Raw genomic sequence first — 15,351 nt, forward strand, 5'->3', positions numbered from 1 at the left:
TTCACGTAGTGCTTTTTTGTTAAATTTTAGAGCAACAAGCTGGTTTTGGTTAAAGCAATGCTGTGATACTATTTCTGGTTATAAAACTTTAGATATGTTGCTGACATTTGATATATGCCTCCTAAATGCAAGATAATTAATTTTCTTGAAGGAGTTTGGGATCAAAAGACAAAGGTAGATGATGATTTAGAGGCTGCAGGGTCTGTAAATAGAACACAGATAGGGTTTTGTTGGATGTATTAACGATATAATTTGTAAAAAACTCCTTGTTTCCCTTTTGTCCTATTTTGGATAACCATATTTAGAGGTATCCTATTGTACTCCAGACAATTTTTAAGATAGTATAAAACTGGTCCTAATAAATCTATAATGTTTTTCATCTACCCACTTTATGTAACACTGTTTCTCTTTTATAATCCTGTCTGTCATCTTATATCAGTGATTTAGTTCAGCTCATTAAGTTCGTCTCAGTGTTGGGAATTTTTCTTAATGCAAGAGCATAATTTAGTATTAAGCCAGCAGTCTCAAACACAACTGAGGAAAAACATATGAGTTTCAAATCTGTACTGGATTTGGGTGCAAGATAGTTTAAACTGCAGAGGGATGAATTTTGATAATTTGGTTTTAGTTCCAGAGCTCTAACTAGCCCTGTATCCTCTTCCAGAAGGTGGAGGTCAGTGGAGTGATCAGGTGGAGTTGGATCAGAGAGCAGAGAGGAGTAAGAGGGTGTTGGGGTGAACTGTGCAAAATGAGCAGAAAGATCTTTGGACATCTTAACAGGAAATGCCAATCTCAGAGCTATTTTAACAATACTGCCTAATCTCATCTCCAATGTCCTAGTTCTCATGGACATAAGTTGATAAATTAATTGACCTTAGGGGGCAGGTTCATATTTAGATTAAATAATTCTCTGTTCTGTGCTTCATTTCACTTGTAGATCTTGCATTTCCATATGGGTAGGATGTTCCTCTTGGAAGGAGTTCTTCAGGTTGGGAAAATTTGCACACTATTTTTTCATTAGTGCTGGCAGGTGCACAGCAGCTGAACAAAATAGTGTTTATGACTGTGACCCATGAAGATATGAACCACTGATGGCATTGCAGATGTATCTCAAAGTCTTCATGTGCTGTTATGGCAGCACAAGGAAATGTGACTCCCTAAATATATATATTTTTTTTATTTGTTACTCTCTGGAGTTTACCAGATCAAAGAAGCTTAGAATAAGCTGGGTTGGAAGGGACCCTCAAGAATAATTAAGTCCAGCTCCCCGCCCTGCACATTCACAAGAGTCACACCACATGCCCAAGAGTATTGTCCAAATGCTCCTTGAACTCTGCCAGGCTGGTGCTCTGACCACTGCCCTGGGGAGCTGTTCCACTTTCCAACCACCCTCTGGGTGAAGAACCTTTTTCTAATATCCAACTAAACCTCCCCTGACACAGCTCAGGCCATTCCCTCAGGTCCTGCCACTGGTCAGCACAGAGAAGAGATCAGTGCCTGCCCTTCTCTGGCTGGGGAGAAGGAACACAGGGACAGCCTCTGTGAGAAGATGCCAGGGGCCACTCCCATGTCAGAGTTTTCAGCCAGCCCCAAAACAGACCTGCTGGTGGTGAAAGCTGAGCTTGTCAGTGATGCTGTGGTACCTGTGTGATAACACATTTAGTAAAGGAATAAAAACACTGCATAGGAGCAGTGAGAGAGTGGAGTGAGAACCTGTGAGAGGAACAGAAGGAGGGGCTGGAGGTGCTGCAGGTGCCAGAGCTGATTCCCCTGCAGCCCCTGGTGCAGCCCATGGGAGCAGCTGTGCCCCTGCAGCCCCTGGAGATCCATGGGGATGCAGAGATCCCCCTGCAGCCGTGGAGGATCCACACCAGAACAGGTGGAAGTGCCCTAAATGAAGCTGCAGCCCCTGGCAAGGGCCCATGCTGGAGAAGTTTGCAAAGGATGGTGTCCCCTGGGAGGATCCAGTGCGGGGTTGGGCAAGCAGTCTGAGGAGGAAGGACAGTCAGACATGAGTTGTCATTGACCCATCACAATCCCCAATCCCTGTTTGGATGCCCAAAGCATGGGAGGAAGCGAAGAGACAGCAATGAAAAACTTTCCTCATATCTGAAAACTGCCACAATGCAAACTACTCTTGAGTCTCTCACTTTTGGCACTTCCACAGTTTGTGTTTTTATGACAGGCCAGTGTGTCTGTCAATATATCTGTAATAGTTTTCAAAGTATGCTCATAAAAGTGTATTTGTCACTGCTTTGTATTTATGTGGGAAAAAGTCTTGAGCAAAATTTTCTTAGAATGCTAGTATGCAAGTCTTCTGCCAAGCATAATTTAGTGCATTTTTAATAAGTAAAATGCCTTTAGAAGTGCAAGAGAAATGGAAGAAGAATTGGCAAATTCAGGTAGTCATTTTTGCTGGGAGGCATTTTCTGAGAACTGTAGCGAGTTGGAATGCAAATCCTCATGGCTTTGCTGATTTTGTGGTCCCTGCTGATTACTGTAAAATTGATTCAGGAGTGTTGCAGCATCTCTGCATATGTTTAAGCTTCATCTCCATAGTGTCACAGGCATTTTTCCTCTCTGTGGGTTTTGTACTGAGTAAGAAAAAAGTCTCATAACCCTCATCTTGCATTTTTTCTTATCAAGGAGCAAAGAAGGACACTCTTTAGCTATTTCCCAGTCTTGATCTCAAGAATAATAGCACAAATTTTCTTGGATAGGCTATTTCAGGAGTTTAATGTTATTCAGATAATGTTTTATCACATTTGGATTTAGACTGGGGCAAGGATAGTTTGCTTTGAACACGAAGAATTATTATTCTGTTACTCTAAGTTACAAGTATTTCAGGGTCATTTTATATTATTTAATGATATTTCAAGTTTGACTTTTTTCTCCATCCTGAGAATGAATTCGAGCTTTAACTCCACTAAGTGTACAATTTCACAGCTTGGCATTGATTTCTTGAATTTTTCATCATGTGGATTCCTACTGTAAGGGCCATGTGTTATGAAAAGTACTCTGTGCCCCCGTAAAACTGCAAATAAGTACAACAGCAAGGAGCCTTAAGGAAGGATTTTGTCCAAACAAGAAACACATTAAGTAATTACCACTTACATGAGGTTTGTGTTCAATTATTTCAGTTGTCAGAGTTAATTGAACTGCATTTAAAAATAGAGAAGGCCTGCAATATCCTCACAGAAATACTTGTAAAACACAGAGAAATCCCTTTGCAGAGGGAAGTAACGTACAGGATGTGACTGAATGAATGATTATAGAAGGAAGATACAATAAACAAGTCTTTAAAAAGAATTATTAATGAGAAAGGTTGTGTTTTTAAAAGAGGAGATATAAAGGACATTTGCTGCAGAAATGGAATATTAGGTTAGGGCTTCCACTGAAAAATGAAACTTTAAAAGGACATTAAAATGACAGTAGAAGGTCATTTAGATACTTGAATAAAAATACAGGAAATAGGAAAATAATTGAAGCTGTTCTGTATTGATGATGGGATGGAAAAGCAGGAAAATCTGGTTGGAGATTTAAAACTAACTGATATTTCACATTGATTTTCACTCAAGGAGAATGTTGATCTTAAAAGAGGTGTGATGACTAATGGGAACAGAGAGGTCTCATCTTTCTTCCCTGGTTCTTCAGGAACTGGTTTACTGAAGGGCAGAGGCAATAACAGGTGCCTCTTACTACAGCTGTTAAGTAAGTTGTGGTATGTATGATCAATGAAGTTATAGAACAGATTTTGATGGAAAGAAAGCTTTATATAGGGATATAGACTGAAAATTGCATAAAATGCAACCAGAAATTGCTAAGGTAGACAGCATAGGATTGATCTCTATCTTTCAGTTCCTAAGAGCATGCAATAAAATAGACATGCTCTTAAGAGAAGTGATTTATGGAAATGAAGGCAAACAGAGACAAAAGACAAGCAAGAAACTGTGGAGAAGATGGCAACAAATTTTGGTAGAGGAGGAGGTACCAGGCTGGAGAAGCACAATTACAGGAGAAAGATTATAATTTAATATAAGTCTAATTTTACAATAGACACAGATATAAAATGTCAGGGTACCATGACAGAATTTACTGGAAAGGGAGATGGGTACACCAAGCAGAGCAGACTAAGACTATAAGCATAGAAGTAAATAATTTTAAAGGAGTGCAGAAATATGTGTGGCATGATGGAAAACAAATAATAGTGACTAATGAAAATATTCTGCTATAAGCAGAATCTTATCATTTGCAAATGGCCCAGAAGGAAGAAGGAACAGACTTTTGATCCCAACATGATCATCAACCATCACTGAGGTTCAGATTTTAGAAAAACACAGTGTCTTCTTAGGATATGTCAGAAAAAAAAATATTTTATGGTTGAGATGGGGAAATAATACTAAAAAAAAAAAAAAGCAGGAAACCTTTAAGTGAATTTCTCAACATGATGGTCATCTGTATTCAAGCAAAATGAGATGGAGCTGGGAAAGCAGAGAGCAATGTTCCCTGTGATGATTGGTGGAATGACAAGGGAATTAGTGGAATCCTTTGAGGGATCTGTGGGAATCTGTTTTGTGTGGTCCAGAAAAGAAAATACCAAGAGGATTTGTAAGAAATGTGTATACTGAAGTTGAACTTAGGTAAGGGAAGAAAGCTTTTGAAAAAGCTTTATAGATATAAAATCTGGCTATAAAAATCATTAGGATGGGAGCCATAACAGTGAAGGAGAACATAAAATCACAAAACTGCCCTCAAGCTACTTACTCTAGTTCTGGCATCAGAACTGGGTAAATCACCCAAGTCTTAGGAGAAAAACGCACAGTTTGTATTTTCAGCTCTTTATGCAGTAAATGCAATATGAGAAAATTAAAGCTGAAGTGATTTGGATTTGCTAAGGGTGTACATTGTACCCTGAGTGTGCTGCACGTGCAGAATGGCTGTGAACTCCAGGCTGGTGGGAGGGTGTCTGAAGTTTTCCCATGTTTAGGCAACGTGTAGGAACGGGCTGTGAGAAGAGACGATCTGGAACCAGAGAACACAGGAAATACTGAGAGGAAAGCACAGGAAATATTATGATCCCCTAACTGACTGTTCCTTTCTCCATGTTCTGTGATTCTGGGAGAGGTAACACTAGTAATGACCACACAGTTTCTAATAACTTAGTTTGTGCTTAGAAAAATGGGACATTTTTTGTAAGACACTTTATTAATTCATAGAAATGCAATAGTTGCTCAAGTAAATGCCCACATGCCTACTTTTATGTGCAGAGATCAGTAAAATCCTTACCCAGTCTGATGAAATCAATGGAAGTTTTTCCCTGTGTCTTATGTGAGTCCAAGAGCAAATATATATTCCGAATATTATTCAGGTCATTTGTTTTCTGGTTTTCAGTTAGCACAGAGTAGAAACAAAAGGGTTTGAGCAAAAGTCAGATCCCATTGACTTGCAAAGTTTTACTTAACCTGCCCCCTTTAAGTCAAGGAGATTTTCCATGAAGTAGATTTTTACTCAATGTCTCTAGAAGTGTTTTTATGTACCACAAGGGCGTCCTACTTAAAAGGGAGCAAAGGTTCTACATTGTTGCAATCCAAAATGTCCAAATTTCACTTGCAAGGTCAGCAACATGGTTTTGATAATTTTCACATCTTAGAATATGAACATTTTTCAGTTGGAGATAATGGAAATGCTCAGTGCCTGGTACTATGATTTTTTTCACTGATAAGCGTTTTATTTTGGAGAAAAGCCACTATAGATACTTTAGTGTTCTATGAATAGGATCAGAAGGTCACAAAATGTTATTTAGCTACTTATTTATTGGTTTCCAGAACAAAACACATATGAAAATTGAATGCAACTGTACAGGCAGAATTGCAAATCTTCAAATCAAAAATTTGATGATGTTGGAATGTGAAAGTTTGTATTTATAGATTTTTGTCGCTGCTTAAACTCTGTTTGTCTGTTTGTGTGTTTCAGTTTGCTCCCAGTATTCCAGAGGAGTTTTTGCCATTTTTGGACTGTATGACAAGCGATCAGTGCACACCCTGACCTCATTCTGCAGCGCCTTGCACATCTCCCTGATCACGCCCAGCTTCCCCACGGAGGGGGAGAGCCAGTTCGTGCTGCAGCTGCGGCCGTCGCTGCGGGGAGCCCTGCTGAGCCTGCTGGACCACTACGAGTGGAACCGCTTCGTTTTCCTCTACGACACGGACCGAGGTGAGCCTTGTGCCTGTGCTACAGCTCATGGCCCCTGGAGAGCTTGGGGAGCCACATTAAAGGTGAAATACCTCTGACTGGGTAGCTGTGTGGCTGAAGGAAGAACTCCTAGTCTGCAAGAGTTGGGTGTTGGATTCACATAGTGTGTAATCGACCAGGCAAAGCCTGTGCTTCAAGTCTAGAATACTAAAATCTTTAAAGTAATGGCAGTGAAATAAAAACTCAGTTCAATAGGCAGAATGTTACAGCTCTGTTCTCTCTTCAATTCACTTCGTAAGTGGCAGCAGTACAAAGAAGCAGAGAGGAGCAGCCACTTCTCTGCATCTGCTGTAATCTGGTGTAAACTGGGATGAGAGTGAGCCTGTGGGACTTCCAGGTCAGAGAAAGGCTCTGCCCTCAGGTGTGCCAGAGGGGTGGAGGTCAGAGGCAATACCTGCCAGGCAGAGCTATCCACAGGCCAGAGAGGGAGGGAGTGCTGCCACAGCACATCTTCTACTCCTTCCAGCTGGAGTTATCTCTGTGATGGACCACACTCTTACAAAATGTATAGTTAATTGCAGAAAAGGGTGTATTTTCCTACCCATGTTCTCCATTCCATCTCCCAGTGCATCTCAGAACTGTTTAAGTGTTAAAAAACTGTAAGTGCATCACTATACATCACCACTCAGTGAGGAATTCAGAGGTAAAAGCTGTTCTCTGAGTTGTGTGTTCATTCTGCTGGCAAAGTCTTTGTTTGTGGAATAGGACTGAACCAGCTTAGCTGAGCTTCTGTGGAAGAGGAAAGATTTTTCTGTTGGTGGCTTGCAGTTGGGGGGAAGCAAACAGCATTGCTGTAGTCAAATAATTATTTTACTACAGCTGTTTCAATATAGTTCCCCATGTGGACAGCCTATTCCAGAATTAAAGTGGCTTTATTCCAGTATAATTACTCTACAGAAGAAATAGGGAATTACACAGACCTAACTAAATCTGTTTAATTATTTGATTATGGTTATGGAAGTTAATTTTCTCATATATACAAGCACTACATTTTAGTGAGTTTTTACCTTGATGTGCTGCCTAAATACCTGAATTTGAATCAAAATGAATAATGGAAGAAAATGAAAGAGTTTGTATTGCTTCATAATTGTTTGTTTGTTGGTTTTAATTAAATATTTTTTAATGCTTGCTGGACCCATAAAGGAAGTTCTGGGAAGCACTATAGAATGTATTAGGTGACTGGAAAGAGAAAAATATAGTTTTAAAGTATTTCTGCACAAGTTATGCTTATGGGTAACAAGAAAACAAGTACAGAATTACAGATGTGGTCTTACAAGTTCAACAGATTGTTAAGTAAAGAAGTGCACAACCTGCAGTTACCTTTCTCATCTAAATTCACACACTTAATTAGATTGAGACATCGTTTTTGAGCAGGTGATATCGCACCAAGGACAGTTTCAGAACAGAGTCTATAACAGCATGGTTAACAATTAATTCTTATGGCACTGAACCTGGCCACCCTGAACTCATCAGCATGTCTTTGATAAAGACATGACATTTTCCAGCTTGGATTCAGGAGGTGCTGAATTGGATAGTCTCTCAGATCCTGGTCTTGTGATGCAGTTTCATGCAGGAGAAAATAAGGTTCAATGTATCTTTTGGTATTAAGAGTACTGTAAAGACACATAGTTGTTGAGTAAATTTTCACCATCTTTGCACAAAACAAAATTTCAATGTGAACCTGAGATATGCTTTAAAAAAAAGTAAGCATCACCTTAGTATCAGAGTAAAAGAAAAAGAAATAAATCACTAACTAGCTGTCTGTGAAGAAGGAAGTATTTAGCAGCTGTCACTATTGCAAATGGCAGAACTCCTTCACAAAAAGTACAATGACAAAACACACTTAGGCAAACCTTCAGCAGTGGTGGACAATGTTGTTTTCAGACCTGCTTTCAAACCTTTCTGTCCTGCTTGCTTCTCGGTTCTGTTGCATGTGACTCAGTTGCTGCTCACTCCTGGGGCTGAGCAATTAAATCCTGTTATCAAGGTAGGTTTCTCTGTTGTGTCATTCCCCTCATGTCTTTGACAGCCCCTAAGCTCCCTGCAGAACCCCAGTGTTTAATGCTGCAGCCACCTCTGTTACCAGTTCAGTTTAGGCCAGCAATGTACTTCTGTTGGTTCTCTGTAAGTCATTCCCACATACCACACGTGGGGTTGCACCCTGCAGCAGTCTTGGACCACACAAGATCTCATGAGCTGGTGGCTTCAGCTATTATGTGAAATCTGCCTTTCTGATGTTCTGCCAAACTCACAGTCTGGAAAATCACTGTCCTGTGGCAGAATGAAGATACTAGGAAGAATGGCAAAAGTACAAAATTAATTGGCTCTAGCAGGGGACATTATGGAAAAGGAGATCAGGTTTTTGCATTAGACCTAAGAGAAAGATGAAGGAAAATTCAGCTCATTATTTAACAGCAAAAAGTGAGCAAGGAAAGAGTGACATGGAAGGCTAAAGCCTGAAGGATCCTTTTGTTTCAATACATTCCTCTTACTCTTATCCTCCTTCCACATTTAAAAAGGTTTAATTATGACCTGATGCTTAATACAATTAACATTAACAACAAAGTGCCAGGAACACAGACAGGACAGGGAAAAAGCAGGCTGAAGAACATTTATTTGAGTTATTCAAAACATACAAGGAAAGGGCTAAAACAAAAACCCTGCCTCCTTGAGATACCCAGAGGAAAGGGAAGTCCAGCAGGGAAAAAGAGCTCAGGTAATATTTGAAGTCATCTCTAAAGGGCATTAAGTGAAAAAAACCAAATGAGTAGAGCAGGAGAACATTCAGTTTATATATGTTGTTTTATCATGACTGAGAGGTATTTAATTTTAAAAGTGGTGCTGTGTATCTGTGTATTTATGGGATTACTGGCCTAGCACAAGTATGCCTGTAGTGTGATTTCGTTACTTGGTGACAACATTTTCTGGCACCAGAAGGAAAAGTTTGCATCTTGAAACCACAGAAGACTGGAGAGTTTGTGTGACCTGTGAGAAGCTGCTTAAGAATAAAACCATAGAACAATTTAGGTTGAAAAAGACCCTTAATGTTAATGTCCAACCATTCACCTAGCACTGCCAATATCCACTATAGACCTGAGCAGTTCAGGAATTGAGCCTACAAGAGATCAGTGTTAGTTTCCCACCCTATGTGGAGCCTCACTGAGAGCTGGAATGGCTGAAGCTGCTGGTTTAACTGCAGGGGTTCCCCAGAGCTGAGAGATCCCAGGATGGAGAGTGGCAGAGGGGCTGTAGAGCAGCAGGGGACACAGGACACAGGGAGGATGGCAGCCAGCAAGCTGGAAACTGCTGTCACAGAATGTCAGCATCCATTTGAATTCAGCTGTGTTTCCCAGCAAGTTTTCAGTCCCTGGCTGTGACTAAAGTGGGGAGCACAAAGGGTAGAGCTACCAGCTGGCCTAGCAGTTGGTTCACCAGAGGCAAGGGTTGTAAAATATTCTATAGAAATAAGGCATCATGTGGGAGCCTGCTTATGTACCTATGTTATTGGTTTTTTTTTTGCCCTCCATTCCTTTTAACTACATGCTCATAAAGCCAGCTCAGTCATGGCTGCAGATGAGGAAAATTAGCTTGCTGTGCACAAGGTAAATGTAATTTTCCCACATTTATGGATAGTGTTTTAATAGCAACTCCTTTAAAGTTGAAACTCTATGACATTCTAAACCTTGCAGAAGGTTTATACAAGTACTGGTGGCCTGTTAGAATTAATCCTACAGTACACAGAGTAGCAATCTCTAGGCTTTTGTCTCTAAGAACTTGTGGAGGATAAGTGAGTCTCAGAAGAGAACAGAAGATGTCTGGAGAAGACAAATAATGGTACAGGAAATTTAAAACTTTCCCTCTTATTTTGAGGAAGATTATAGGTTTTATTTACAATGGGTTTATCAGGCTAATCTAATTTCCAGCTTTAGCAGAGCATCTGGCTCAGCAGTAGCCATTAGCTTGGGTGTATCCATGATTACTGCCTCCAGTGATACTGCCTCAGGCCTGGCTTTCTCACAGAAAAAAAAAAAATAGAAAATAGAAGTTCAGCTATAGCAAGGCAATTTGAAAAGTAGAAACCACAACCCCAAAATATTTGCTAATAACATATCTTAAAAGTAAGAGCAGGTATCAGGTGAGATGCAAGGGATTTGTCTTTGCATTTGCATGACAGCACAGAGAAAGGCTTTGGTGTGTTCCTGAGCCTGGCCAAGGTATGAGTGGTACAAAAATAGATATATGCCAAATAGATAGTTCAAGAAGGTGAAAAGTGATAAGGTGGTATAAAGGCTAAACATAGTAGGGAAGAATTATAGATACAAAGTGCAGAATTACTGTCTCAATATTAATATCATGGGAGCTGTGGAGAGCATAAGTATAGTGTAAGTACAGAAAGCCATACTGTGTTCAATAAAGTAGAGGTTGTTTTGAAATTTTAAAAAATGCAGTTGCATGTGAGACATGAAAGCTGAATATTGCTCTCACCCAGCTGGCCATGCTGCTGTGTCACAAGTTGAGATTTCCACTGCAAAAAATAACATAAAAAACGTTCAAAAAAATTTATCCTTGCCCTTTTGAAGCACCAGATACTGTTTTCAGCTATAACAAGAGCTTTCAGTATAAATGTAGCACAAGGATCCATTACTGGAATGGCACTGTGATCGCTGACCATCACATACAGATATAAGTTTCAATATCAGGTCCACTAATGAAAAAGAATATATTAAAAAAAAAAAATAAAAAAATTATGTAGGTTATACCTTCAATTATTAAAATACCTAATACTATTAAAATACCTTCATCACTCTTAAAATTTCAGCATCTTTTTAACAATACAAAAACAAACACCTTAGTTTAACATACAAGAACTGAAAATAAAACTGAGTCTCGTATCAATTTCCCTCGTTCTGCTTGTTCTCCACAATATAGATAAAAACAGGTCTTGGTGTCTCTCCATCCCCCATTCCTCCTCCCCTCAGCAGCACTTGACCCGTGCAGGGCAGGGGAGAGCAGCGGGGGTACTGTCGGAGCCCTTTTTTGGGAGCAGGGCAGCGGCGCTCCCCCTCCTCTCTGTGAGCCCCGGGCTGGTGACCTCACGCTGCTGTGTCCGGGTTTTCTTTGAATCAGCTCCGTTCGGGCAGCTGCCTGCAATTGCTTAAAAGTTGTTAAATATTTCTCTTTTGACTTTACAAAGCATGAATTTTTTCCCCTTTTGAATTTGTCTTTCCCTGAAACAGTTTTCCCTGCATCGCTGACATTTCTGGGTTTTGTGTTTGCCGCGCGCTTCCTGCTCGGGGCCGGGGCCGCTGCTGCTGCACCCCGTCCACCGCGCCTCCGTCCGGCACGGGCCGGCTCTGCCCTGTGGTGACTCATTTCTGGCCCTTCCACGCTGGAATCACTGCTCTGTGAACTAAATCTTGGCCTTCGTGCCCGCATGCTGTGATGCCTGTCTACATTTGAGTGTCCCTGTTCTGTTCCTGTCACTTTCGTGTTCGGGGATGTTGGCATCTCCAGGCGCCACGCCTGCGTGTGTTCCCTATGCTTAGGTCGAACCACGCATGCGCCGCCGGCCGCTCCCGGGTCGGGCTGTCCTGCTCTCCCTCCCGGGTGTGACTCGTCCACCCCGGACGTGGCTGGCCCCGCCGCCGCTCCTGTGCCGGCAGCCGAGACCCAGCCCGTCCCCGGCATGGGCGGCGCCACCCCCGCGAATCTCGCCGCGCCGATCCCGCCCGGAGCCACCTCCCCCCGGCCGCGAGAAATTCCCCCGCCCGCCGCGTCAGGGATCGATCCCGCCGCCCCTGGGGGTCGCTCCGCCTGGGTTCCCCATGAGGCGCCACTGACCAACGGGGTTTTTCCGCGGACAAGGAATCGCGCTGCGGTTTCTATACTCATATCTCCACCCCCCGCCACTGCTGCGCGTGTTCCTGTCCCCCCCGCCCCGCTTTCCGAGATCTGTGGCGTCCCTCTCCGCGAAAGTGGTGTCAAGGCCGGTAAAGTGTCCCTGATCTGAAATCCCGATGGCGTTGCAGTTACTCTGTGTATTCCCGCAGCACCACGAATTGTCTGTTCTAGCATTGTAGAAGTATAAGGTATCGTGTGTCCCATTTCATCTCCCTCCCTTAATTCCCCCACCGCTCCCTGGGTAGAATGCAATTGCCTCCCTGCTGGTGGTGAGGTCATTTTTTTGAGGGATTGAAAAAACAAAAGTCTAAATCGTCAAAATTCTTTGGAAAAACCTCCATTCTGAGTTTTCCTGATTTAGGGGTAGGTTCAGGTAATTCTAGGAATTTGGGTGAATCTGAGGAATCTAGGATGTCCGAAGACGAACTGGTCTGCTGCTGGCAGACAGTTTGTGTAGACACCAGCTGCTGGCTGGATGTCCTCTTTTCAAGTCCTGAGAGACCCTCTATGGCCTTCAGAGGACTAGAAACCTTTATTTTTTCAGCAGACAATGCCTCTAACATAACTTGTGCTACCGTTAAAAGATCCTCTGCTGAACCCGCTGCTGCTGGCACGGCAGCCATAAATTTCCCTCCCCCAGCTCATAGCTAGGTAAGAATCCTTCCCCAGTCTCTGAGAGACTTTAATTGCTTTCTGCCAAGGAGAGACTGGATAAAGCTACACTTTCGGGAGTCCTTCACTCCCTTATCTTTCAGAGTTACAGACTTATATCAACCACAATTAACTTTTTTGCCAGAATCCTGCTGTAAATAGTACATTTGTTTCTGCCTGTGGGTAATGAAGCTTCACCCACACAAGCAAATCTCAGAATTCCTTCTCTGTGACAGAGACAGGATGAACAAAAGCTAAAACTTTCAAAGTGGATAGTAAAGTGAGCTGTTCCTTGCTGAGAGTTCTGCCTATAGTGTTCCTATGATGTATCTGAATCTGAACCGTCTTACCCAAAAGCAATTTGTCCAAAATCGATTCGGAGGTTCCTGAAACTGACCAGCAGTGCACAGGAGCGAGGCTTCCCGGGGCACCTCCTCTCCGACTTGCGTCTGGACCTCCTTTTCTTGGCAGAAGGCCAAAAATCTCCTCTGCAGTCCTTTTCAACGGCGTGCCTCTTCTGAAGCTCGGTCTTCTGGAGGTCTGTACCTGCCTTTGCAGGCTACAAGGACCAGCCAGGTGGTCAAATGTCTCTGCCTGGGGGGGTCTCCTCCAGCTGTGTGCATCTTCTCAAGCTGGGTTTTCAGGGTCCAGGGGTCCGCACCCACCTTTGTAGGCTGCAGCCCATCCAGAGGACGCCAAATGTCACATCCTGAGGTGTCTCCTTAGACCTGAGATCACCTCTGGTGGACATGCAGGTGGTTTGGAACCCAGCTCTTTCCAATGCCCGCCGATGAGAGACTGCAGGAGGCTGTTCTTAGAGGTTTTCATGGTTGTTTATTGTTGCTTATCTCAGGAATGCTTTGTCCAGCGAACAGCAGTCTGCTCGCCAGACGTCCATGGCAGAATCTGCCTGGCAGAGGCAGGACTTATCTTTTATAGTCTAAACTACGTACTAGGTATTTACAAATGACTCCCAATACAATACAATCTTGTTACATGGTCTAGGTCTGTCCTCATCCAATCTAAAAGTGCCAGCGTGTCACCCAGCATGGATGACACGGAGAAGAAGGAGGAAGAATATCCACACCCCCAATTCTCCATGTTGGCCACGTGTCCCTTATCACAAACATTCTAGAAATCTGCTAATTCTACATTCTAACAGTCCAATTTACACTCCATTTACTTTTGTGGCTTACATTTCTTCTCTCAATGTTGGCAAACTGCTCCAAGGAGCCAAATCCAGCCCCTGAGACACCTGGGTCCCATTCCAGGGTCTTTGGGGACCCCGCCAGGGGGGTCTTAAACCTTCCAAGGAAGCCAGAGGAATACTCTGGACCCCCACATGTAGGCAGATTTAAAGTGTTGCTAGGAAAATATGTTTCAATCAGGTTGGAATAAGCTGATGAGGTTCTTACCGCTAGGGTAAGAATGTTACCACTTCAGAGGTTTTGAAGAGTTTAGTCCAGCACCATTTTGCAGTGGTGATGGATTTTGCTGTATCCACCTCAGATGATCTCTTATGTCCCCTCAGGATTTTTTATGTAGTTGTCATGATTTCTCTAGGAAACTGGGAATGGCTTCTTCACAGTACTTGGAACACTGAAAAGATAATTTTCTCAATTTTCTATTATGAAGCAACTTTCAATAATATATTATTTCTATTCAATTATATATATATAGCCTTTGTAAAACATTTAGTACCTTCTATTATTCAAAAATCAGATCAAAAGCATTCTAAGTGAACTAGATAAAAACACTGTAAAATCAGGTTGAAGGACTACCATTATAACATGGTACTCAATAAGTTATCATTAGCTGGGCCTGTAGGTGCTGGAAGCATTGGCCCTACATCGGGCTTTACTCAGTATTTTTACTGCACTTCTGAACAAATGTTTTGATGTCTCAATAGTGGAAGAAGTGGCACTGTAATAACAAGTTGTAAAGTTATTTCAATACCTCAATTGCAAGAGCTAAACTTACTAAAGTCAGTAGTGATACAAACAGATGACTTACATTTTTTTGTGTATAAAAATAGTGAGTCAAGGCTCTTATTTGTGAAATAAGTTAAAAGGACCAAGTGTTGCTCATACAAAGCAAATTGCAGGTCACCTTACGACACAATACTGAAAAAGAAATGGATGTGAGAGCAAGTGTTCTTTATTTGTTTTCTGTATAGCACTGTTAAGCCCAAACCTGCATCACTCTTGCCTTAAACTTCTAGAATAACATCACAGGTAAAAGCCTGAAGAAACAAGTTTTGTCTTGGATTGTAAAGAACATTATGTTGGGAATCTGACTTTGTTCAGTTGCAGTTGTTCACATGGTCTTGAGTCCTTTTCTCATTACTATCACCAGAAAGTATTTGGTAGAATTCCCTCAATATGAATTTTTCATCCTACTGATCTTTGGCAAAATGTTGGACAATAAAAAAGAAACATAAGGTCAAATCTGGGTCCACTAAAAATGGAAGGTCCTTTCTTGCATCATGCAGTTTTGTCCCAAAATTTTGTGAAATAAAGATCAGTGTTGTCATGACATTGAAGAAAT

The 15,351-nt window shown here is 41.9% G+C and overlaps 1 protein-coding gene across 3 annotated transcripts in view; it reads left to right on the forward strand.

Annotated features, from left to right (window-relative positions):
• GRIA4 (glutamate ionotropic receptor AMPA type subunit 4) overlaps positions 1 to 15,351 on the forward strand; it is a 210,966-nt gene that overhangs the window by 61,839 nt on the left and 133,776 nt on the right. For all 3 annotated transcript variants that reach the window (XM_056498542.1, XM_056498549.1, XM_056498559.1), the window contains exon 3: positions 5,974 to 6,213. In XM_056498542.1, the coding sequence (XP_056354517.1) occupies positions 5,974 to 6,213 (240 nt within the window). The remainder of the gene's footprint in view (positions 1 to 5,973; positions 6,214 to 15,351) is intronic.

Source organism: Oenanthe melanoleuca, chromosome 1, assembly GCF_029582105.1.
Source record: "Oenanthe melanoleuca isolate GR-GAL-2019-014 chromosome 1, OMel1.0, whole genome shotgun sequence".
Lineage (NCBI taxonomy): Eukaryota > Metazoa > Chordata > Aves > Passeriformes > Muscicapidae > Oenanthe > Oenanthe melanoleuca.